At 40.0% G+C, this 23,587-nt stretch overlaps 1 protein-coding gene across 1 annotated transcript in view; it reads left to right on the top strand.

The window, feature by feature from the left end:
* Nucleotides 1-729: 729 nt before the first annotated feature.
* The window catches only part of mmut (methylmalonyl CoA mutase), a 38,263-nt gene continuing 15,405 nt past the window's right edge, over nt 730-23,587 (top strand). The window contains exons 1-8 of the mRNA XM_078212928.1: nt 730-1,186; nt 7,242-7,609; nt 9,189-9,346; nt 10,388-10,559; nt 12,254-12,502; nt 14,787-14,898; nt 22,147-22,262; nt 22,800-22,915. Of these exons, the coding sequence (XP_078069054.1) occupies nt 832-1,186; nt 7,242-7,609; nt 9,189-9,346; nt 10,388-10,559; nt 12,254-12,502; nt 14,787-14,898; nt 22,147-22,262; nt 22,800-22,915 (1,646 nt within the window). The 5' untranslated portion in view covers nt 730-831. The remainder of the gene's footprint in view (nt 1,187-7,241; nt 7,610-9,188; nt 9,347-10,387; nt 10,560-12,253; nt 12,503-14,786; nt 14,899-22,146; nt 22,263-22,799; nt 22,916-23,587) is intronic.

The raw sequence follows: 23,587 nt of genomic DNA, 5'->3' as shown, positions 1-23,587 counted from the left end.
TTTTGGACAGTAGCCCGGCTAGTTACCCAATGTCTCTGACTCTGATTCAGAGTAAGAAGTTTAACAACACCAGGTTAAAGTCCAACAGGTTTATTTGGTAGCAAAAGCCACACAAGCTTTCGGAGCTGCAAGCCCCTTCTTCAGGTGAGTGGGAATTCTGTTCACAAACAGAGCCTATAAAGACACAAACTCAATTTACATGAATAATGGTTGGAATGCGAATACTTACAACTAATCAAGTCTTTATTAGTTGTAAGTATTCGCATTCCAACCATTATTCATGTAAATTGAGTTTGTGTCTTTATATGCTCTGTTTGTGAACAGAATTCCCACTCACCTGAAGAAGGGGCTTGCAGCTCCGAAAGCTTGTGTGGCTTTTGCTACCAAATAAACATGTTGGACTTTAACCTGGTGTTGTTAAACTTCTTACTGTGTTTAACCAAGTCCAACGCGGGCATCTCCACATCTGATTCAGAGTCCCAGGGAATTTATCGAAGTTCGAACTTTCCAGGTAATTCCCACAGATGTCAGCGTGTGACACCTCCACACTTTATGCAGTCTCTGAAGGTCATGGTCATTAGCCCACATGTCTCTGCACAGACACTGCCTGACCTGTTCAGTCTTTGCAGCGCCTTGCCCCCTTGAGTCACATGACCAGCCCCACCCCCTTACTCCCATTGGCTGGTGGCACGTTCTATTGTGATCTGTGGCGGTTCCCATTGGTGGGTGCTGCTGTCAATCACTTTCGGGGCTTGCAGTGAAGGGCTGAGCGGCTGCATCCAGGCAGGGAGAGAGAGAGAAGGGGAAAGGGGCCCTAGACTCGCCGGCGGCATGTTGCGAGCACGTCCACTCCTCTGGCACTGTTTGCGATCTCGGCCCTCCGGCGAGGAGCTGGTGCGCCGGGGCCGGCACGTCCTGCACCCGGAGTGGGTCACTTTGGCAGAAAAGCAGCTGAAGGGAAAGAAAGCCGAAGATCTGATATGGCAAACGCCGGAGGGGATCGCCATCAAACCCGTTTACACCAAGGGGGACACGGCGGATCTTCCCGAGGAGCTGCCGGGCATGTGGCCTTATACCAGGGGCCCCTATCCGACCATGTACACGTACAGGCCCTGGACCATCCGCCAGTACGCCGGCTTCAGCACGGTGGAGGAGAGCAACCGCTTTTACCGCGATAACATCAAAGGTCAGCCTGGGCCCGACGGTGTTCCCCGGGTGTTGGGCCAGGGGTGCTGGCGGGGTTTTCCGGGTATTGGGCCAGGGGTGCTGGCGGGGTTCCCCGGGTGTCGGATCAGGGACCCAGCGGGTTCCCCGGGTGTCGGGCCAGGGGCCGGGCGCGTGATGTAAACATTGTGATGTCAGCAAACACCCACCTCTGACGTCACAGCTGTCTGGAGAATCCGGAAGCTTTTTCCTCTGTTGGGGGGGGGGGGGGCGGTGTGGAATGGTTCTGGGGCTCAGGCAGTATTGTACCCAAACTGTAACCAATTAATAGGGCGGCACGGTAGCACAGTGGTTAGCACTGCTGCTTCACAGCTCCAGGGTCCCGGGTTCGATTCCCGGCTCGGGTCACTGTCTGTGTGGAGTTTTCACATTCTCCTCGTGTCTGCATGGGTTTCCTCCGGGTGCTCCGGTTTCCTCCCACAGTCCAAAGATGTGCAGGTTAGGTTGATTGGCCAGGTTAAAAAATTGCCCCTTAGAGTCCTGGGATGTGTAGGTTAGAGGGATTAGCGGGTAAAATATGTGTGGGGGTGGGGCCTGGGTGGGATTGTGGTCGGTGCAGACTTGATGGGCCGAATGGCCTCTGATTTCTATGATTAACCGGGGGTGGTGGTAGTGAGGAGGTGTTGGGGGCAATGGTTCTGGGGCTCAGGCAGCAAACTGTTACCTGGCTATTATACGCATAGCGTGTGGCAACTGGCCCCCTGACTCCCCAAAGGTTGACCACCATCTACAAGGCACAAGTCAGGAGTGTGATAGAATATTTGCCCGGGTGAGTGCAGCTCCAACAATACCCCAAAAAGCTTGACATCATCCAGAACAGAGCAGCCCATTGATTTGCAAAAATTGGCCAATTAATGGGCACCCAAGGTGAAACCCATGGGGCAAGGCTCAGCACTGCCAGGGAGGTGGGGAAGAGGATGGGCATTGAGAAAAGAGTGACTGGTGCTTCTAATGGGCTCCCTCAGCAGGAGCCCATTGCAGAGCTGTCTCGGGGAGCTGCAGACCTGTTTGAAAAAGGAATTGTAATCAGAAAATTATGCAAAGAGTGTCTATTTAAGTTGGCGCTACCCCCTTTTCAGCCACTATGCTAATTAACATGAAATGGTATTATTAGTCGACTGCAATTTCTCACTCCACAAATGTATGTTTTACATAGCAATCTAATTACATGTCAGGGATCAAACAGGTGATACAGGATGCATTGCAAAAATTTAAGACACAACCACTCTTTGCACCAGGTGTTGATCACATTTCAAAATGGTGACCACCTATGGCAGCAGCTCATTTTTAGCTTCGTACATAAGTGACCCCTGCTTTTGGCAGGATTTTGAGGCTTAAAAAGTTGACTATGACGCCAACGTCTACGGTATTCCACGAGTTGTGCATCACCAGAACTTATTAGTTGATTTTCATCATTCTGTTGTTTGCTTTGCACAAATCGTACCTCATCATTAGCCTTCCTGGCACTTTTAAGAACTTGCTGGATTTGCGTATTAATTGCCCATTAAAGTTGTTTCAGAAAATAATAGCTTTGGTTTGGCACCATAAATACTTTTAAATGATGTGATTGGCTTCCTGTGTGCATGCTAGAAGCCACATACATTCACATATAGGTGAGGTAATGCATTTTGGAAGGTCTAATACAGATAGGAAATAGACAGTAAATGGCAGAACCCTTAGGAGTATTGATAGGCAAAGGGATCTGGGTGTACAGGTACACAGGTCACTGAAAGTGGCAACGCAGGTGAAGAAGGTTGTCAAGAAGGCATATGGCATGCTTGCCTTCATCGGCCGGGGCATTGAGTTTAAAAATTAGCAATCCTGTTGCAGCTTTATAGAACCTTAGTTAGGCCGCACTTGGAATATAGTGTTCAATTCTGGTCGCCACACTACCAGAAGGATGTGGAGGCTTTGGAGAGGGTACAGAAAAGATTTACTAGGATGTTGCCTGGTATGGAGGGCATTAGCTATGAGGAGAGGTTGGAGAAACTTGGTTTGTTCTCACTGGAACGATGGAGGTTGACGGGCGACCTGATAGAAGTCTACAAGATTATGAGAGGCATGGACAGAGTGGATAGTCAGAAGCTTTTTCCCAGGGTGGAAGAGTCAATTACTAGGGGGCACAGGTTTAAGGGGCAAGGTTTAAAGGAGATGTACGCGGCAGATTTTTTTACACAGAGTAGTGGGTGCCTGGAACTCGTTGCTGAGGTAGTGGATACGGATACGGATAAGGGGTATCTTGACAAACACATGAATAGGATGGGAATAGAGAGATATGGTCCCTAGAAGGGTCGGGGGCTTTAGTTCAGTCGGGCAGCATGGTCGGTGCAGGCTTGGGGGGGCCGAAGGGCCTGTTCCTGTGCTGTAATGTTCTTTGTTCTTTATAGGGCCTAGTCTTTTGTAGACAGAAGGAATATGTCCACACATCGTGCCTCTTCGTTTTCAACTGACCAGTCAACCTGCCCAGCTTTGTTCAAATTTAAACTGGGCAGTTAACTGTTCCATGCTGCATTGTCCATGGCAATGCCTCCACCAGTTGTTAGTTGGAGTCCACTTACCTGCCAACCAACCAGTGCATTCTCTTCTCATTCAGTCTAAATTGTTGTTCCCGTTTGTTGGTAATTTCTTGCGAGCTGTTCTGATGAGTGCAAGATGAAAAGCTTTGATAGCATGTCTTGCTTTTTTTCTGCAATACTATTGTTAGTAACAAAGTATTTACAGCACAAAAACAGCCCATTTAGTCCAATAAATTTTGTATTTATGTTCCACACAAGCCTGTTTTTCCCCTTCTCCATCTAATCCCATTATCTAGCTTTCCATTAAATGCATCATTGGTTATTCACTTCAGATGCTCCTTGTTGTGGTGAGTTCCAATTTTTAACCATTCTTAGGGTAAAGAAGTTTCCCCTGAATTTCCTAGTCAATTCTCTGCAACTATCACATGTATAGCTAGTCTTGCACGCAAATGTAAATAATATCCGTAAATCTAGTTTATAACTGCCCTATGAAACCATTTTATAATCGTAAGGACTTCCCTCAGGTCACCATTCAGCTTTCTCTTCAACAAAGAGCCCCCAGCCTATTTGATCTTATCTAGTAAATGTAGCTAACTTCTCAGTTCTGGTATCATTCCAGTAAATGTGTTTTTTGATGTTCTCCAATGCCTCTATGCCCTTTTTATAATATGGAGACCAGAGCTGCTGTTTGTATCCAACCAAGGTTCTATACAAGTTTAACAAAAGCTTTCTGCTTTTCAGTTCTGTCCTAGAAATTAACCTCAGTTCTGCTTTGATCTACCCCATTTAAACACATATTTCAAAGAGTATGTTAACTTGTTCTTCCAAACAAAAGGTACTACCTTGCACTTGTCTATGTTGAAGTTTATTTTGCCGATTACAGACCCAATTTTCAAGTTCCCAATCGCCAGTATTTTGTCATATCCTCCTCTGGGTTAATTACCCACCCTCACCGCCCAATTTGTTGTTCTTGGAGATTTGAAATTGTGCTTCTAATTCCCGAGTCCAGACCGTTTTATGTAAATCATTGGTGGACAACCTGCAGCCTGGTGGGCATGTGTCCCATCAAGGTTCTGAGTGTAGCCCACAAGACATTTTGTTGACTGTTACCCACGTGCAGAGTTGCCATATTCTGCTTGCTTCTGTCTATGTAGTTCTTTTCCTAGCAGTATGACTAAAGTGGTACGCAGGTAAAGGGCACATGAAGTGAGGTGCATGCTGATAGCACACAACATTGACTATGAAAGCTGTGCGGCTCCCTCTGTGTCTAATCAAAGCATAACTATTTTGTTTTCACCATTTGAAGTTGCTAGTTCTATTCATATACGAAGGCTTAAGCATTTTCTATAAATCGTTATGAAATATCTAATGTTTTTTAAATGGATTAATTCATGTCTTATGGTTAATGAACATGCCTGATTTCAATATTGTGGCCCAACGTGATGAAAGAGAGCCACTCCTGCGGCCCAGTCTCCAGCCTACGTTGCCTACCACTGATGTAAATTGTGAACAACAGTGATCTTTGTGGAATACCACATTCACCATTTGCCAAGCTGAGGCCTTTAACCCTTTTATCGTTTTGTAGCCAGCTTACTATCTATTCTACTCTTATCCCATGACTCCACGTGCTCTGACCTTTGTCATGAGTCTACTATGTGGTAACATATCAAAGGATCTTTGGAAATTGAAATACATAATATCTACTATTATGGAGATGCACCATTTGTCCTGCTAAATTCCTTGAGGGCAAAAGGGCATCTATGTGCGGTTATCAACTTGCATATTCAACAAGTTACGACACAAATTATATTCAAGCTGAAGGGTGCGTGATAAAGTCCAGCTAACAGTCCACATAAGAAATAGAAGCTGGAGTAAGCCATTTGGCCCTTCGTGCCTTTTCTCTCATTCACATCACAGCTGAACATCTGCCTCAATTTTGCCTTTTTCAATATTGCCAAGTCCCTTAATTCCCTTACTACCCAAAAATGTATCGATTTCCATCTTGGGTATACTCAGCAGCTGAGCCAACTGGCCTATCGTTTCCCATTTTCTCTCTTCCTTTCTTAAATAGTGGGTTACCGTTTGGGAATTATTCTAGAAACTAAGGAATTCTGGATATCAAAACCAATGCAGCCAATATTTCTGCAACTACCTCTTTTAAAACACAAGGATGCAGGTTGTCAGATCCAGGGGAATTTGTTTCCACTTAGTCCCATGAATCTGTCCAGGACTAGTCCTTGATTTATACAGAGTGCTTTAAATTTCTCATTCTCACTAGGCCATTGGTTGCCATTATTTCGGGAATGTTTTTTGTGTCTTCTATTGTGAAGACAGATACAAAGTAGCTGTTTAGAAACTCTCATTTCCTCGCTATACTTGCACCTGTCTGTACCTCTGGTCTATTTTTGCTTTCACTCACCACTTCCTATTTGCATGCTTAGAAAAATATTTACAATCTGTTTGTATGTCTCTTGCTAGTCTACTCTCGTTCTCTATCAATTTCTTTGTCCCCATTTGCTAAATTCTGAATTCTTTCAGTCATCAAGTTTACAATTTCTTTTCACATCTTAATAAGCCTCCCCTTTTGATCTAATACTAATACTATCTTTAACTTGTTAGCCTTGGTTGGAACACTTTTCTCTGGATTTTTGTGCCTTAAATAAATGTATTTTTCTTGTAAATGATATATTAATTCTTTAAATGGTGGGCATTATTTATCTACCATCGTATCTTGACATGTGTTTTCACATTAGCCAACCCACCCCTTGTACCTACATTGTTTGCTTTGTTTAAATTGGAAGAACTAATTTTTGATCTTAAATAAATCATTTTTAAACTCTATGCAATTCTATCATAGTACTGTCACTCTTCCCTCAAGGCCCCCTTACTGCAAGATTAGTAAATAACCCATTCTCACTAAACAACATTTCCAGAATAGTGTAATCCCTAGTTAGTTCCTCAACATACTGATTTAGAAAACTATCTTGATTGAATTCCATAAACTTGTCCTCCATACTATTGCCATAAATTTTGTTTGCCCAGTCTGTGTGAAGATTAAAGTCCCCTAGGATAACTGCATTTTCCTTATTACAGGTACCCCAAATTTCCTATTGTTCTCTCGACAACAGGGGTTTATAAACAAGTCAATGTTTTCCACCCCTGGCTGTTTCTTAATTCCATCTGAACCAATATTACTTTATTTTCTGAGCTAAAATCCTTTCTCTTTACTGTCTTTGTCCATCCTTTGTTATAAGGACAACCCATTCTCCCATTCCATTTTTGCCTATCTCTCCTAAAATTATTAATAATCCTGGGATATTTAGTTCCCAAATTTGGTACAAGATGCACTGCTCCAGCAACATCTAGCTCATTATGTTATCAGCTTACGGCTCAACAGTATGGTGTTTCTTGATGTTGACTAAGTAATTTTGTGTTTCAATGTGTATTTTAACATAGACAATTCTGACTCGCGATAATGCTGATTCATTTATTCTTCCAAAGCTGGCCAACAGGGACTTTCGGTGGCTTTTGATCTTGCCACTCACAGAGGATATGATTCAGATAACCCTCGTGTTCGTGGAGATGTTGGAATGGCAGGAGTTGCAATAGACAGTGTTGAAGATATGAAATTATTATTTGATTCAATTCCTTTGGAAAAGATGTCTGTTTCCATGACTATGAATGGTGCAGTACTACCAATTCTGGCTATGTTCATTGTGACGGGTGAAGAACAAGGTGTTCCTTCAGAGAAGTTAACAGGCACCATTCAGAATGACATACTGAAAGAATTCATGGTCAGGAACACTTTCATTTTTCCACCTGAACCTTCCATGAAGATTATAGCTGATATATTCCAATATACTGCTAAAGTTAGTATATTTTTGGTTTGTCTACCAAACATGTTTTGTTGAATTACTATTATAAGAGGAATGTGGATATGTTTTTCTAAAAATCATTTAGCACAAAATTATTGCAACACAAAAGGAAATTGTTTCATCAGTCATGCCTACACAAACACTCTGAGCAATGCACCCAGTACCATTCCCCTACCTGCTCCCCATAATCCTGTACATTCTTCCTTTTTCAGGTAAAAATTCAGTTCTCTTTTTAATTCCTCGATTGACCCTGTCTCCGCCACACTCTTAGACAGGACATTCCAGGTCTTAAGCACTCGCATGAAAAAGTTTCTGATGTCTCCATATATTCATAAGGAAAACCCTTGAGATACACTGACCATATGACCAAGAATAGACCATTTTCCCCTCCAGTCAGCCTGCCATTCATGTAGATCATGATTGATCCCTCCCTTAATCTGCGTTAGTTCTGCAATCCTTAATTAATACCATTTCATGATAAAAATCTATTGCGTTCTTTGAAATTTCTATTGGCCTAGCCTCAAAAGTAATTTCGAGGAAAGAGTTCCTGATTTGCATCATCCTTGACTAGTCTGGTTCTAATTTTAATTTTATCCCCCTTTGTTAAGGGCTTCCACTCTGAAGGAAATCGTTTCTATCTACCTTATCAACCCCTTTAATTATCTTCAACATTTTAATTAGATCCTCCCTTAGTCTTCTATGTCCGTGGAAATACAAACCCAATCTCCCTCTAAAACAAATATGTATCCCTCCCGACATGTAGCTGAATTAAATGCAGTTTAACCTGAACTTTATGTAATTGTATTGGTTTCCATTATGATGTGTGCTGTTGAAAATATTGTGGATTTTTACAGGAGTCACCAAGATGGAGCATTTTCTAAGTAGTGGTATTAAATATTTTTAAAAAAATTCAAACAGGAAATGAAGGTTTGCTGACATCTGAATAAATGAAAGGATAGTTTAATGTTTTGTTAAAAACATGCAGCATCAAGTAGCTATTAAGCATGGAGGAAATATTTTCAAAATTGACTTTTTAATCTCTGGAAAGTTGTGCTATGTTTCAGTGACTGAAATAGGTAGTCAAGCTGAGTCACACCCCGAATAGCAAAGAAAGGGATTCGGTAGCAACATTGCATTTGGTGTAGAGGTTAATTGCAAAAAAAATCGTTTAAAAAATCATCAGGGTGTTCTGACGTGGTGAAGTGTTACCACATTTCTGCTGTTAAAATAGAGAACAAACTGCATTATAAGTTCTCTGCAGTGAGAAATAATACTCCTCGGGGTAAGAAAAATAAGTAAGAACAGGACTTTTAAACTATAAAAGCCTTGCTGTCTGCTTGACCATGAAAGATACAGAAGGAAAAAGTGCTTAAATAGTGCGTAATCAAGTTACACTTAAATACAATTCTCTGCCACCAAATGGAATGAGACAAGCGTTCTCTTTTAGTTTCACATTCAATTTCCACACTAGTAAAGAAACATTTGTTCTCTCATTCTGCTTTAATTTATCTTTATAGAAGCAGCAGTGTTGCTAAGTGATCTAATTTTTAAAACCTGCATTCTTCCTTCACAGTATATGCCTCGATTTAACTCGATTTCTATCAGTGGATACCACCTCCAAGAAGCTGGAGCTGGTGCTGTTTTGGAATTAGCTTATACCATAGCAGATGGTTTAGAATACTGCAGGACTGGTATCCAAGTTGGACTTGACATTGATGATTTTGCGCCACGGTAATTAATAATAGAATTTAGCATTTTTAGTGAAACAAAGACAACTTGTTGATTTTTTTTTTAAAAAAAGCTTGTTAACCTGACCTTGTCAGACTTCTTTAAATCATGCATTTAGTTGATGCATGGTATTTTAGTTACCTTTAGATTTCAGAAATATTTTAATGGGGAAATCAGTTGACAATATAACATGGAAGAAAGATGCCAACTATTGAGAAATACATGGAGCATTATAATTGACACATTGTTTTAGAAAATAGAGAACATTTGTGTGCCCAGTTAATTTCTCTTGTTTTCAAAAATATAATATTCTAGGATGTGTTGTTTTTACTGCATTGGTTCAAAATGCACGTTAATAACCAATAATGTTGAAAAAAACTATGAAGAGATCTTTTACATCCTGCTGGTAGGACAGATTAGGACCCTGGTTAATATTTTATCTGAAAGATGGCACTTCCAGCAGTGCAACACTCCCTCACTCTAGTGTCAGCCAGGATTTTGTGCATCTCTAGAGAGCGAGTTGAATACACAACTTTCTGACTGAGATGCAAGTGCTGCTATTGACCAGATCAATGTCAAATTTGAGAGAGCATGAGAAAAGGACCCCATTTCTAATCTGAAGTTCTACTTCCCATGTGACATAGAAGTGTTAATAGGAGCTACATTTCCAATACTACCTGAACCAATTCAGAGGAAAGCTGGTGATTAGAGTTGTCACATTATCAAATCTAGTTTCAATTGAATATTTATTATAACTCACCATGCTGCAGATGTGCATATTCTGGCAACTTGCATTTCCTTAGTTGAAAAATATTTTAAATTTTAATGCTTATAAAGTCATAAACTCATTTTATGTTTCTCTTCAACTCAGAAAATTATTTTGATAATTGAAACAGGTTTGGAAAATTAACTAGACCATTCAATTTACAATTGTGTATATCCAACAGAAAACATAATTGAGAATATGAAAAGTAATTCTAATGGTGGGAAATTTTATGGTTATAGAATTATTTCCGATATTAACTTTGTCACTTTATATTACAGACTTTCTTTCTTTTGGGGAATCGGTATGAATTTTTACATGGAAATAGCAAAGCTGAGAGCAGCTAGACGGCTCTGGGCTCATTTAATGAAAGAAAAATTTAACGCTAAAAAATCAAAATCCTTGCTGCTGCGAACTCATAGCCAGACCTCTGGTTGGTCCCTCACTGAGCAAGTTAGTATACATAATAGAAATCTAATATTGAAAGTACCAGAACAATGGCCCAGATTTTATGGTTGTATGACAAGAACTAGTGTGAACTAGTTTGGCTATATCAACTGTGAAACCAAAAGCAACTTTTGACATTAATGCGCGGTTAAAGGGGAAATCCAGAAGTTGTGGTCAGTGATTTTTTTCCCAGTCTCCTCTACAGGGTGCATTGTTGAAATCCCCACAGATGGATATCTTTAAAAATCACTTGCATTAATGTGAACGTTCACTTTTTCAGTCTCATTGTAAAACTACTTGTAAAAGTCATGCTTTGATTACGGAGATGTAATTGAATTTTTAATGGTATTCTAAGTTCATAATTATAATTGAACAACTTCTCTGACCCTGAAAATCTAATTTTAGAATTTGTGGAATGTCATATTTCTCCAATGCAAAAATTTCAGAGATTTCTTTAAACAAAAAGAGCAAAGCCAAGTGTAGCACAGGAACAGGCTCTTCGGCCTTCCAAGCCTGTGCCGATCATGATGCCCTAACTAAACTTTAAAAAAACCTTCTGCCCTTACTTGGTCCATATCCCCCCCCATTTTCTCTTTATTCATGTAGCCACCCAGGTGCCTCTTAAATGTTGCTAATGTGCCTATTTCCACCACCACCTCTGGCAGCGCGTTCCAGGCACCCACCATTCTCTGCGTGAAAAACTTTCTCTGCACATCTCCCTTAAACCCCCCCCCCACTTACCTTGAACCTGTGCCCCCATGTAATTGACCCTTCCACCCTTGGAAAAAGCCCTCTGATTATCCACCCTGTCAATACCTCTCATAATTTTGTAGACCTCTGTCAGGTCTCTCCTCAGACCCCATCTTTCCAGTGAAAACAATCCTAGTTTATTCAACCTCTCCTCATAGTCAACACCCTCGAGACCAGGTAAAACCCTGGTGAACCTTCTTTGCACTCTCACCGAAGCTTCCAAATGCTCCTGGTAGCATGGTGACCAGAACTGCACGCAGTGCTCCAAATGCGGCCTAACCAAGGTTTTATATAGCTGCAATGTGATTTCCCAACTCTTGTACTCAATGTCCCGGCTGATGAAGGCAAGCATGCCTTGTGCCTTCTGAAAGGTAACTCAATCTCATGTATTCCCTAAACTTTCTTTCATTATCTGTAAAATGATCAAAAATTAAAGGATAATGAGTGTTTTTAATTACCTGTTTCACTAATCTGAAGTATATTGTCTACTATGCAGGGACTTTGATCCAATTGCCTCTGTCCAGAGGAATAAAAGTTGACATCACAATTTTATCTGAGATGATCTTGGAAATGTTCTCAAATTCTTAATCAAAAGGAAAGGGAGAGTGTGATGTAACAGTCCTTATTTCTCATTGCTGGGACATAGCTTTTACATTTATTGTTCAGATAGAATCACATCCAGATGTACAACATTCCCCTTCATTAGAATGGTGAATTGTGCATTTTAAATATGGAATCTCTCGATTCATGGGGGAAACAAAAATACAAATATTCCTGAGCTGAAATCCACGTATCTCTTAATAGTGTTTTTGTCCAGAGTGTGTTTGTCCAAAGTAGTCTCTGGAAAATTCTTTTTCACTTTGAGGCTTTAATATTTGAGAATATTAAGTAAAATAATCAATTTTTCAAAATTTATATTGTTCAAAGTTAATGTATTATTTCAATTTTAGGATCCACATAATAATATTGTCCGCACAGTGATTGAAGCAATGGCAGCTGTGTTTGGAGGAACTCAGTCATTGCATACTAATTCCTTTGATGAGGCATTGAGTCTACCCACATTACAAAGTTCCCGGATTGCCAGGAATACTCAAATCATCATACAGGAGGAATCTGGCATCCCAAAAGTGGCAGATCCTTGGGCAGGTTCATTTATGATGGAGTCTCTTACTAATGAGGTGTATGATGCTGCTTCAGAGGTCAGTACATCTAAGCACCAGTGCCAACAAACACTTTGTTGATGATGGTGAATTACATGGTGCATATTTGATTTTTTTTTGTTCCTTCAATTACCTTTGCTGTTTTCTGAAACTGTATCTGACATCTCTTAAATTTAAAAACAAGACCTGGCCATTTGGAACATCACCATTCTTTTTCCCTTATCCCTTGCATTATGAAATTTCAGATCTGCACAATATATTGTTCAAAGTCACTGCACTGATTTCTCTTGTTAGTGTGTCCCACATTCCTTATGAACAAGAGTTTACCTTTGCTGTCTTCATTTTTAATCATGCAATGGTAGGACCCAGGATTATAACCATGAAACTCCTTGTTTACCCCTGGATACTATAGTCTCAGATTTCCCCCTTCGCCATCATGTACGTCTCCCATCTTCCAAAATGACAAGTGCGACATAAAATAGTGAGATAAGACAAAATATAAACCAACCTGCTGATTTATGTTTAATTTATGAACATTTACAGTTTTGATCTGTTTTGTGGTGTTTTTCTAACATAAATTAATGAAGTACACCATGATTTAGCAGGCTTATTGACTATAAATTTATCTGAAACTCGTCAGCACTGAACCTACTCTTGCTCTCTGCGTGACTTCGGGTCTTTTGCGTCCGCCTGAGAGGAAAGAAGTACTTAATGTCCCATATGAAAGTTAACACTTTCAATGGTGCAGCACCCCCTCAGAATTAGAATATCAACCTTGATTTTGTGCTCAAGTCTTTGGAGTATGGCTTTAACCCACAACTTTCTGACTCAGGCAAGAATGCTAAGACCGAGCCATGATGAGCATTTGTCATTGCCCCTAAGAAGACACAGCAATTCCTCAAACCTACTTATATCAATTAGATTGAAATCATATATCACTCTGATTCAGACTACCCCTCCTATTAGTTTGGTAGGCTATAAGAACAATACTCTGAAAAACAGTATAGAATCCCATTATTGTCATCTCAAGCCCACTTGATTTGCGTCCCATCCACAAACATTCACTCCGACTAACCATGCATAGTAGAAGCAGTGTGTACTGTTCAGGAATATACCAAGATTCCTCAGCATCTTCTAAACTCTCAACCATTACCATCTAGAAGGACCAGGACAGCAGATACATATGAATACCATTATCCAAGCCACACACCATCCTGACTTGGAAATATTTTACTGTCCCTTCACTGTTGCTGGGTCAAAATCCTGCAACTCCCTGCACTGTGGTGTACCTACACCAAGTTTATTTTGATTGACCGTTGATGACTGTACCTTCAGCTGCCTAGGCCCTAAAACCTGGATTTACCACTCTGAAGTTTTCTGTCTCTCTCTATCTTTCTCCTTTTAAGATGGTGCTTGAAGCCTAATAACCAAGCTTTTGGGCACTGATCCTAATATTTTTCTCCGTGGCTTTGAGTCATGCTTCTGTGAAGGACTTGGGAAGTTTAATTTTGTTGAAGGCACAATATTTAAGTTGTTGATGTTGGACAAGTAGTCTAACAATTCAGTGACTTTGAAGGGGTCAACAGAGGTGTTGCAAAGAGAGGTGGGAAACATCAGCATAGTTGTAGAGCATGACTCCCTACACTAATCATTCACAGTCTGCTCTTTACAAATGTATACTGAATGTCCCTGATTAATCTTTTCTCAGTATTCACTAACTTCATCCAGGACGACAAAAATTTACCCACAACAAGGATAGACTTATTATTGGTCAATAATTTCTAGACTTCTTTACTTTCCTGAATAATAATTAAAGCATTTGTCACCTTTTGCATAATTCCCAATTTTGGAGTGTTTTTAAAGATTTATGGTCATTGCCTCTGCTTTCCTCTTTCTGTATTATGTCCCTGGTTAACCTGTATCTTTATTCAAAAAGAATTCTGATTTCATTATTCATGAAACCCTGGTTTTTCTCTTTGGAATAAAGTTAACTATTCATTCTTCATCTCTAATTTAAATATCACCTTGGTGATCCACTTTTTGATTGACCTTTTTTCCAGTCCGTCTGGGCTAGGTCTTCTTTCGTGCCTTCAAAGATGGCTTATTTCTAGTCCAAAATCTTTTATCTTGGATTCCTTTTTTATCTTCATCTGTTCTTTAATTAAAGTCTAGGTTACATAACCATTTTCCAGTTTTTCTCATTCCTTCAAATTGCCTACTTAACCTACTTTCTATCCACAATCGAATCTAGCGCAACATTATAGTCAAATGAAAATATTATTTACAGGAATCTAGACTAAAATATAATTGTGTTTGATTTTAGCTTATTAATGAGATTGAAGAAATGGGTGGTATGGCTAAAGCGGTAGCTGAAGGTATCCCCAAACTTCGTATTGAAGAGTGTGCGGCTAGAAACCAAGCAAGGATTGACTCTGGTAAGCAAAACAACCATTAATTGGTGTTGAAAGGAAATGGTGGGTGAAAACCAGTCTTATAGGCCAGATATTGTTTTTGTCTTATTAAAAAGATCAATTTTTAGTAATAACACAAACTCAAAGTATTTGAGTTATAAATTGTGCCAGATCAACACAGTTTTTATTAAATTGGTTAGATGGAAAGAAATTGATACTATATTGAAAGATAGGAAATTATCAATACTAATAATCTTGTAACTACAGGTTCAGTTTAATGCTACTTTTGCATTGGATTCTGCAAACAAAAAAGTAATACGTGATACTTGTCCATCCCATCAATTTCTGCTACATTGAAATGCAGAACAGAATTTTAAGGCTTGCGGAATGGACTTGTCCGTTGGCCACAGGGCGCCTGCTGGGGCTAGTCTGCATGCTTGGGTGTTGATATTGAGGGCAGGCCTCAGGCACTTATCTCTGTTGGGCATGGGTTTCCCCAAGGTCCCTCGTCGCCAACATTTACGTATCAGGTTGCCCATTGTGCACTTCCCCCTTTACTTGCCACTAGTTCAATACCAGCAGCAGCGGGTTCCCTTAATTGGGTTCCATTGGAAGGCGATCTGAGTATTCTTGACCTAGACTTAATCAGGAGAATGGGGCGAGCTTTCCAATTTAACAGAATGACCCCCCCAACACCGCCCACCACCCCCATCTCCCACCACCCTGCCTTCTGGAAGGGAATAAAATTTCACCTGTAATTTTCAGGGCTAAATGGGCAGTACTCTGACACATTTAGCCTCTACATTAATTATTGTTTAACAATTTTTACTGAATCTCCATGTATAATAAAGAAAGATCATTGCATTTCTTCACAATTGTATATATGAAATAAATCTTGGCAATATATAATCTTGGATTACACGAAAACAATTGTGACATATACATGCAATTTGTGATATATTAAGTATTTGGCATTTAAAAAATTCAAAGATTAATATTAATATCCAATTTTGCATTTGTTGAATAGTGCTTTTCGGTTGCACCTCCTTGTTAAGCTGCATCTTGTATGAAGAACATTGCTGCATATGCTTCACTGAAGCTGGACAATAATTAGAAACTACACGTAGTAGTTCTTAACTGGGTAGCTGAGCCATACGGATCAGGGAGGTTGTAAGTTTGTTCAGTCTTTGCAGATATTAACTAGACTAATAATAGAGGCTACAGTTTGTTTGGAACAGAGAAATCATGCAGGATTCCAGTTCCTTAATGCTTTGTAGTGGCTGCTGCTGAAACTGCATGTATGTGAATGGGAGGATTTGGTTTCTAAGATTTGGTTGTAATACCTTGCTGACTCTTGTTGGAATTGTAATTGGGAATGGCCACTTCGATGAGGTACTCCAGTTCTCATGAAACCGTACCCTAGCAAAGAGTAGTGGAGGACAATGTATTAACGGAAAAAAGAATAAAATAACCTGCATTGTCATGTTTTAAGAAATATATCTGATTTAAACATTTTTGTGAGGAAGACAGCATCACGGCCAGATTTATTATAAAACACACCACGCAACTTTGACATAACTTTGGTTAACTGTTGCAGCTCATTGAATGTTGAAGGAAACTTAAAAGATTTGTATTTTTAAAACTTTGCAGGTTTCCTACAAACAATGTTTTTGTTTTGATTGTCATAAGCTAACAAACTTAAGTCAAAATTGTTTCAAAATTAAGATTGGGGATATTTCTACTCTACTGGAATAGGAGCATGTTTGAGACAAATGGGGGGTTGTGGGCAGTTTTCCTGTCCCGCCCATCACAGGAATCCGAGCATGCTGGGGCAGACCATGCAAAGGTCCCTTGACCTCGAGCAGGGTTTTCTGCTTTTGGGGTGAGCGTGGCTGGAAAAACCCACCCACGGTGTCGACGTCGGCGTCAAGCATTTCCAGGAAAAGTTTAACACAGTCAACCATATAGTTAAGTCTGTTTTTATCTACTCTAACAAAATGCCCCAGCTTCAATCTTGAAGACATCCTAACCGTATCTGATTGCAAATTCCATTCCCTCCTCTGGTGTTCTAGTGGTCCTGTGCCAAATGGGTCTCCAAATAAGGTTACAAGTTATCAGTACCTGTCATACACTGTGATACTGCAAGGAATTAGGACCCTTAGAGAGAACAAACCAAGGAGACTATTCACCAGTTTGATCCTGGTTCAAACTGCAGGAATGCGACTTGCCAGTATGCCAACTCTCTATACACCAATCTTTCAAACCTATGAATTATATGTTGCTTAACACGTGTTTGTAACTGAAATGTATAAATTACTTTGATCACTTTTATTTACATGATTTTCATATTTAAGCGCTATCATCCTTGATACAGAGGCTTCTTAATTAACTTTACTCATCTGATGCACTTGCTAGGATTTTTCGCTGTTCCCACCCTAAATGTTTTCTGGGTAAATTCACGTAATATTTACGTGACCTATCTTTGTTATCCACACGGGGTCTGGGTACTAATCTTTAAAAATCGGTCACACTGGTTTTCTTCAAGCTAAGAGTGGTGAATGTTGGTCCTCTGTTTAAGAAAGGGAATAGAAATGACCCTGGTAATTATAGAAATGACCCTGGTAATTATAGACCGGTTAGTCTTACTTCGGTGGTTGGTAAATTGATGGAAAAGGTCCTTGGGGATGGGATTTATGACCATTTAGAAAGATGCGGATTAATCCGGGATAGTCAGCACGGATTCGTGAAGGGCAAGTCGTGCCTCACAAATTTGATTGAATTTTTTGAGGAGGTAACTAAGTGTGTTGATGAAGGTAGGGCAGTTGATGTCATATACATGGATTTTAGTAAGGCGTTTGATAAGGTCCCCCATGGTCGGCTTATGATGAAAGTGAGGAGGTGTGGGATAGAGGGAAAGTTGGCCGATTGGATAGGTAACTGGCTGTCTGATCGAAGACAGAGGGTGGTGGTGGATGGAAAATTTTCGGATTGGAGGCAGGTTGCTAGCGGAGTGCCACAGGGATCAGTGCTTGGTCCTCTGCTCTTTGTGATTTTTATTAATGACTTAGAGGAGGGGGCTGAAGGGTGGATCAGTAAATTTGCTGATGACACCAAGATTGGTGGAGTAGTGGAAGAGGTGGAGGGCTGTTGTAGGCTGCAAAGAGACATAGATAGGATGCAAAGCTGGGCTGAAAAATGGCAAATGGAGTTTAACCCTGATAAATGCGAGGTGATTCATTTTGGTAGGACTAATTTAAATGTGGATTACAGGGTCAAAGGTAGGGTTCTGAAGACTGGAGGAACAGAGAGATCTTGGGGTCCATATCCACAGATCTCTAAAGGTTGCCCCTCAAGTGGATAGAGCTGTGAAGAAGGCCTATAGTGTGTTAGCTTTTATTAACAGGGGGTTGGAGTTTAAGAGCCGTGGGTTTATGCTGCAACTGTACAGGACCTTGGTGAGACCACATTTGGAATATTGTGTGCAGTTCTGGTCACCTCACTATAAGAAGGATGTGGAAGCTCTGGAAAGAGTGCAGAGGAGATTTACCAGGATGCTGCCTTGTTTGGAGGGTAGGTCTTATGAGGAAAGGTTGAGGGAGCTAGGGCTGTTCTCTCTGGAGTGGAGGAGGCTGAGGGGAGACTTAATAGAGGTTTATAAAATGATGAAGGGGATAGACAGAGTGAACGTTCAAAGACTATTTCCTCGGGTGGATGGAGCTATTACAAGGGGGCATAACTATAGGGTTCATGGTGGGAGATATAGGAAGGGTATCAGAGGTAGGTTCTTTACGCAGAGAGTGGTTGGGGTGTGGAATGGACTGCCTGCAGTGATAGTGGAGTCAGACGCTTTAGGAACATTTAAGCGGTTATTGGATAGGCACATGGAGCACACCAGGATGATAGGGAGTGGGATAGCTTGATCTTGGTTTCAGATAAAGCTCGGCACAACATCGTGGGCCGAAGGGCCTGTTCTGTGCTGTACTGTTCTATGTTCTATGTTCTAATTAGTTTCTGAAGATCTTCAGGACTTGGGGTTATGTGCTAAATCTATTTTTAGTACATAAAGTGTAGCTAAGACTATTTTGTAATATATTCACTTTATTGGATGAAGTCGGTAGAGATTATCATTGGAAATGCAATTGAAAATTTTTTGGAAAAATTGTTTTGCCATTAAAGTTTTATTTACCAAAAAACATCTATTTGGTTTCCAATCAGAGTAGGTAAGTGAAATTCACCATTTGCAGCATTCTATGTAATAGCGTTCTGGATTCTTGACTGTCAGATCACTCCAGCAAATTGTAAGGATTGCAATCCATGTTTGGTTCAGTAGATCGATTAAATTCTAGTCTTAATGTTCTAAACATACAGATATTGGAGAAAATTTAGCGATTTGCGTAGATTTGTCAGAAGTTAGGTATATTACCAAGGCTGATTTCTCCCATATGGATAACCATTTCACTAGTAACTATGCTATTACTGTTGGCAAAATGAAGGTTTCTCTGTTCATTGTTTTGGCTGTGGTACCAAATAACCTGAGCAATATAATGGTGTTATACCATTCTGTCATTTAAGAACTTGGGAAGAGGCAATATTGTTCAGCATGAAGCAATACTACAAGAAACAGTTCAAGCACATAAAATAATTTCGCCATTTAAAATGAGGATCTCTCCTCAAACTAAGTCACCAGAATGATCTGTCAAGCTTTCACATGGCTTGATGCCAATCAGCTAAGTTCTGTTAAATCTAGAACTATACCAAAAAGTTGTATGTAATATTATTGACGTAACTACTAGGTTAGTTATCAGCTTTGTAGAATGAAAACAGCAGCTTATAATAGTGTAATAGTGTTCCAGAAATGTTCCAAAGGTATCGGTTGTAATATGTTTTTATATGCATGTGAATTTTTTTCAGAGGATGTCGAGGCCCTTTTTTTTTGAAAAAGAGAGTATATTCACTCATTTTGGGCAGAGCTACAATCTCAAAGTCTTTGAAAGACAAAGAGTGGTTTAGAGAGAATTTAAAAGTAGGGATGAAATAACTGAAGGCTCCTCTCATTTTTGTTTTATTTTTGATGGGATGTGGATGTTGCTGGCTAAGCCAGTGTTTATTGCCTGTTCTTAATTGCCTATGGTGGTTAGCTGCTGCCTTGAAGTACCGCAGTCCATGTGGAACACCCACATGCTGTTAGGAAGGGAGTTTCAGGATTTTAACCCAGCAGTAGTGATGGAATGGTGATATCATTCCAAGTCAGGATGGTGTGTGGTTTGGAGAGGAACTTGTAGGTGGTGTTCCCTAGCATCTGCTGCCCTTCTCTTTCTAGATGGTAGAAGTTGTGTGTTTAGGAGGATGGAGTTAAGAGAGTGGGGGTGGACAGAAAGCCACTGTTTGTATGGAAGGGGATAATAGGTGGAGAAAGTTCCAGATGTTACAGTGACACTCTGGCTGTGGAGGGATTTTTAAATGAGAATAGGAATCTTAATTTTGCCACATTGGAGTTGAGAAATCTTGTCTAGGTCATTGAGCATTGGGATGATGGGCAAGCAGGACAAGATGAGGAAAGCAGAATTTTGGACAAATTGGAGTTTGTGTAATTTGACAGCCTAGGTTTAATTTAAATTAATGTTTGAAATTTACAATTTGTTGATATCATCTTCCCAAAAAGTTGACTACTATGGATCTTCACCTCTATCTGTCATGTGTTGCTCCTACACCTTCCACATAAGACAGCTGCATCCAGTCTAATATATCCGTCATCCATTTTCTCCTCTGCTTCCCTCTGCTGTTTTCATCATTAACTGTTGCTGTCTACTATCTGCTGTATTGATGTGATTGAGGTATTGTATCTACCGTTGATGTTATGAACTAATTTTGTCTTTTCTCCAGACATTTCCAACACTTGTTCATTAGTCTTCGTATGTAGGATATGTAGAACATCCTCCAGTATATCTACATCCCGAATGAAATTAGCTTATTATTAGTCACTCATGTCTCTGAAGCACGAAACATAGATGATGTGTGTAGACATTGGCGATTCTGTTTGCTTTCTCTTTTTATTTTAAAGTCTATCTGTGCACATGTCAAAGAATAAGACTAAAGTAGAACAAATGTGACTGTGCAATAGGACCAAACAGCAAGAGCTGGCATATTAGGATTCTGAATCAGAGATTCCAAGAGGGTGAAAAAAGGATATTTGTCAAAACTCATCTCTGTTGTATACAGCTCTTGCAATGTAATATCCAATTTCTAACAATGTAAATGTTTGGGTCTCTAATGACCTTTCTGGCAGAGTATACCAAAAGTCTTCACCCCCTAAGCAAGGACGTTTTTTCTAAAATGTTGTTCTAAATTTACATTTCACAATTTAAATTTATGAATTCAAATCTTCCATATCTATATAAATATATTTTATCTCAGATGTGCCTCCTTTTGGACAATAGATGTTGAATTTCTCTCTTGTATCTCATCCTCTTTACTGTTGAAATAAGTCTTGTGCTGTCCTCTGAACCCAGTCTAATGCATACATTTGTCTCCATTTCTGCATCACAAGTCTTTGAAATCTCTGCTCCTCCAATTCTGGTCTTTTTTTCTCCATCCCCAATATTAATCACTCCACCCTCGTTGGCCAAACTTTCAGCTGCCTAGACCCTAAGCTCTGGAATTTCTGTTTGTCTTCAAGATGCCTTCAACTTTGACCAAGCTTCTGGTCATCAGTCAAAAGGTCTCCTTATGTAGGTTAGTGCCCAATTTTGTTTGATAATTCCTTTGTGAAAAGTCTTGGGACTTTTCACTACTACATTTGAGGTGCTATGTAAATTCTAAAATACTTAATTCTTCAAGTTTTTAAAAATTGTATAAACCAGTCTGTAAAGTTAATACAAAGGAAGACTAGAGCTAAAAGGGATGGTTGTTGCCAATGATAAAATACTAGTGGTTAATACATCGTTTGAGTTGTCAAGATTTCTGTTGGTACTTCATCTGACTGGAATCTAAAATCTCAAAGCCTTGATTGCTTTTTTAAATTTAAAATGTTACCAAGAACCGATATGATGGCATCTGAGAATAAATTTGCTCGTACAGCATTTGAATCCTAAATTTTAGCTTCAAAATCTGCTAAGAGAAATTTGTGGCTTTGAAATCTACAGCAAGAACCCTTCGTATATTGTAGACTTTACTTCAGATGAAGCATAGTACCTTCTCAATAACGCATTAATGGTTCTTTTGAACAATAACTAAGTATAGTGTTTTTGTCCCCCCTCCCCCATCATTTATTAGGTGCTAAGGTAATCGTAGGAGTAAATAAGTATCGTTTGGAGAAAGAGGAAGCTGTTGATGTGTTGGTTATTGATAATACTGCTGTGCGTAATCAACAGATTGCAAAATTGGAAAAGGTAAGGTGTTTCCACAGTTGTTGCATCTAGTAGAGCTAAGCATAATATTGTACTGGCACTCATTATGTTGTGGTTTCTTTAATTTCTGTGGAGATCTTCAAGATTATGGTAAGGGTTCGGAAGATCTTCAGAAAACCCCAAATGCATCTTTGGGAAGATGATATCAACAAATTGTAAATCTCAAACATTAATTTAAATTAAACCTAGGCTGTCAAATTACACAAACTCCAATTTGTCCAAAATTCTGCTTTCCTCATCTTGTCCTGCTTGCCCATCATCCCAAATGAAAGGCTGTTTATACCATTTTTCTGGGGTTTCTGTGGAGGTTGGGATTCCCTTGTAGAAATATTACCCCTATTTCACAGTTGACTATGTAACAAAGATAAAGTTCTAGAGCAAAATGCATACTTAGACCAAGTAGAAAACTGGTGGAAAAAAGTTTTTTAAAAAGTTTCCTTATTTTTCCTGTTAATCGATTTAATACTATGGTTCAGTAAGCACTGTGCTTGATTCAAAGAATACCCTTCTTCAACTCAGCTAAAAGCATCCAGAAATCAAGAAGAAGTAGACCAATGTCTTAATGCCATCATCGAATGTACACGCTCAGGAGAGAAAAACCTGCTGACTCTTGCAGTGGAAGCTGCTCGTGCAAGGTAAAGCAAAGCTCCCTAATGCCAAGAATGAACGCTTGTGATCAGATGCATTGCTACTTCATAGAACATAGAAACATAGAAAAACTACAGCACAAACAGGCCCTTCGGCCCACAAGTTGTGCCAAACACATCCCTACCTTCTAGACCTATCTATAACCCTCCATCCTATTAAGCTCCATGTACTCATCCAGGAGTCTCTTAAAAGACCCTATTGAGTTCGCCTCCACCACCACTGACGGCAGTCGATTCCACTCGCCCACCACCCTCTGTGTGAAAAACTTACCCTTAACATCTCCCCTGTACCTACCCCCCAGCACCTCTCGTAGCAGACATTTCCACCCTGGGAAAAAGCCTCAGAGTCCACCCAATCTATGCCTCTCAACATCTTATACAGCTCTATTAGGTCTCCTCTCATCCTTTGTCTCTCCAAGGAGAAAAGACCGAGCTCCCTCAGCCTATCCTCATAAAGCATGCCACTCAATCCAGGCAACATCCTTGTAAATCTCCTCTGCGCCCTTTCAATCTTTTCCACATCCTTCCTGTAATGAGGCGACCAGAACTGAGCACAGTACTCCAAGTGGGGTCTGACGAGGGTCTTATATAGTTGCATCATTATCCCCGGACTCCTAAACCCAATCCCTCGATTGATAAAGGCCAGCACACCATACGCCT

Source organism: Mustelus asterias, chromosome 5, assembly GCF_964213995.1.
Source record: "Mustelus asterias chromosome 5, sMusAst1.hap1.1, whole genome shotgun sequence".
NCBI lineage: Eukaryota > Metazoa > Chordata > Chondrichthyes > Carcharhiniformes > Triakidae > Mustelus > Mustelus asterias.
This window is presented reverse-complemented; position numbering and strand designations above follow the sequence as displayed.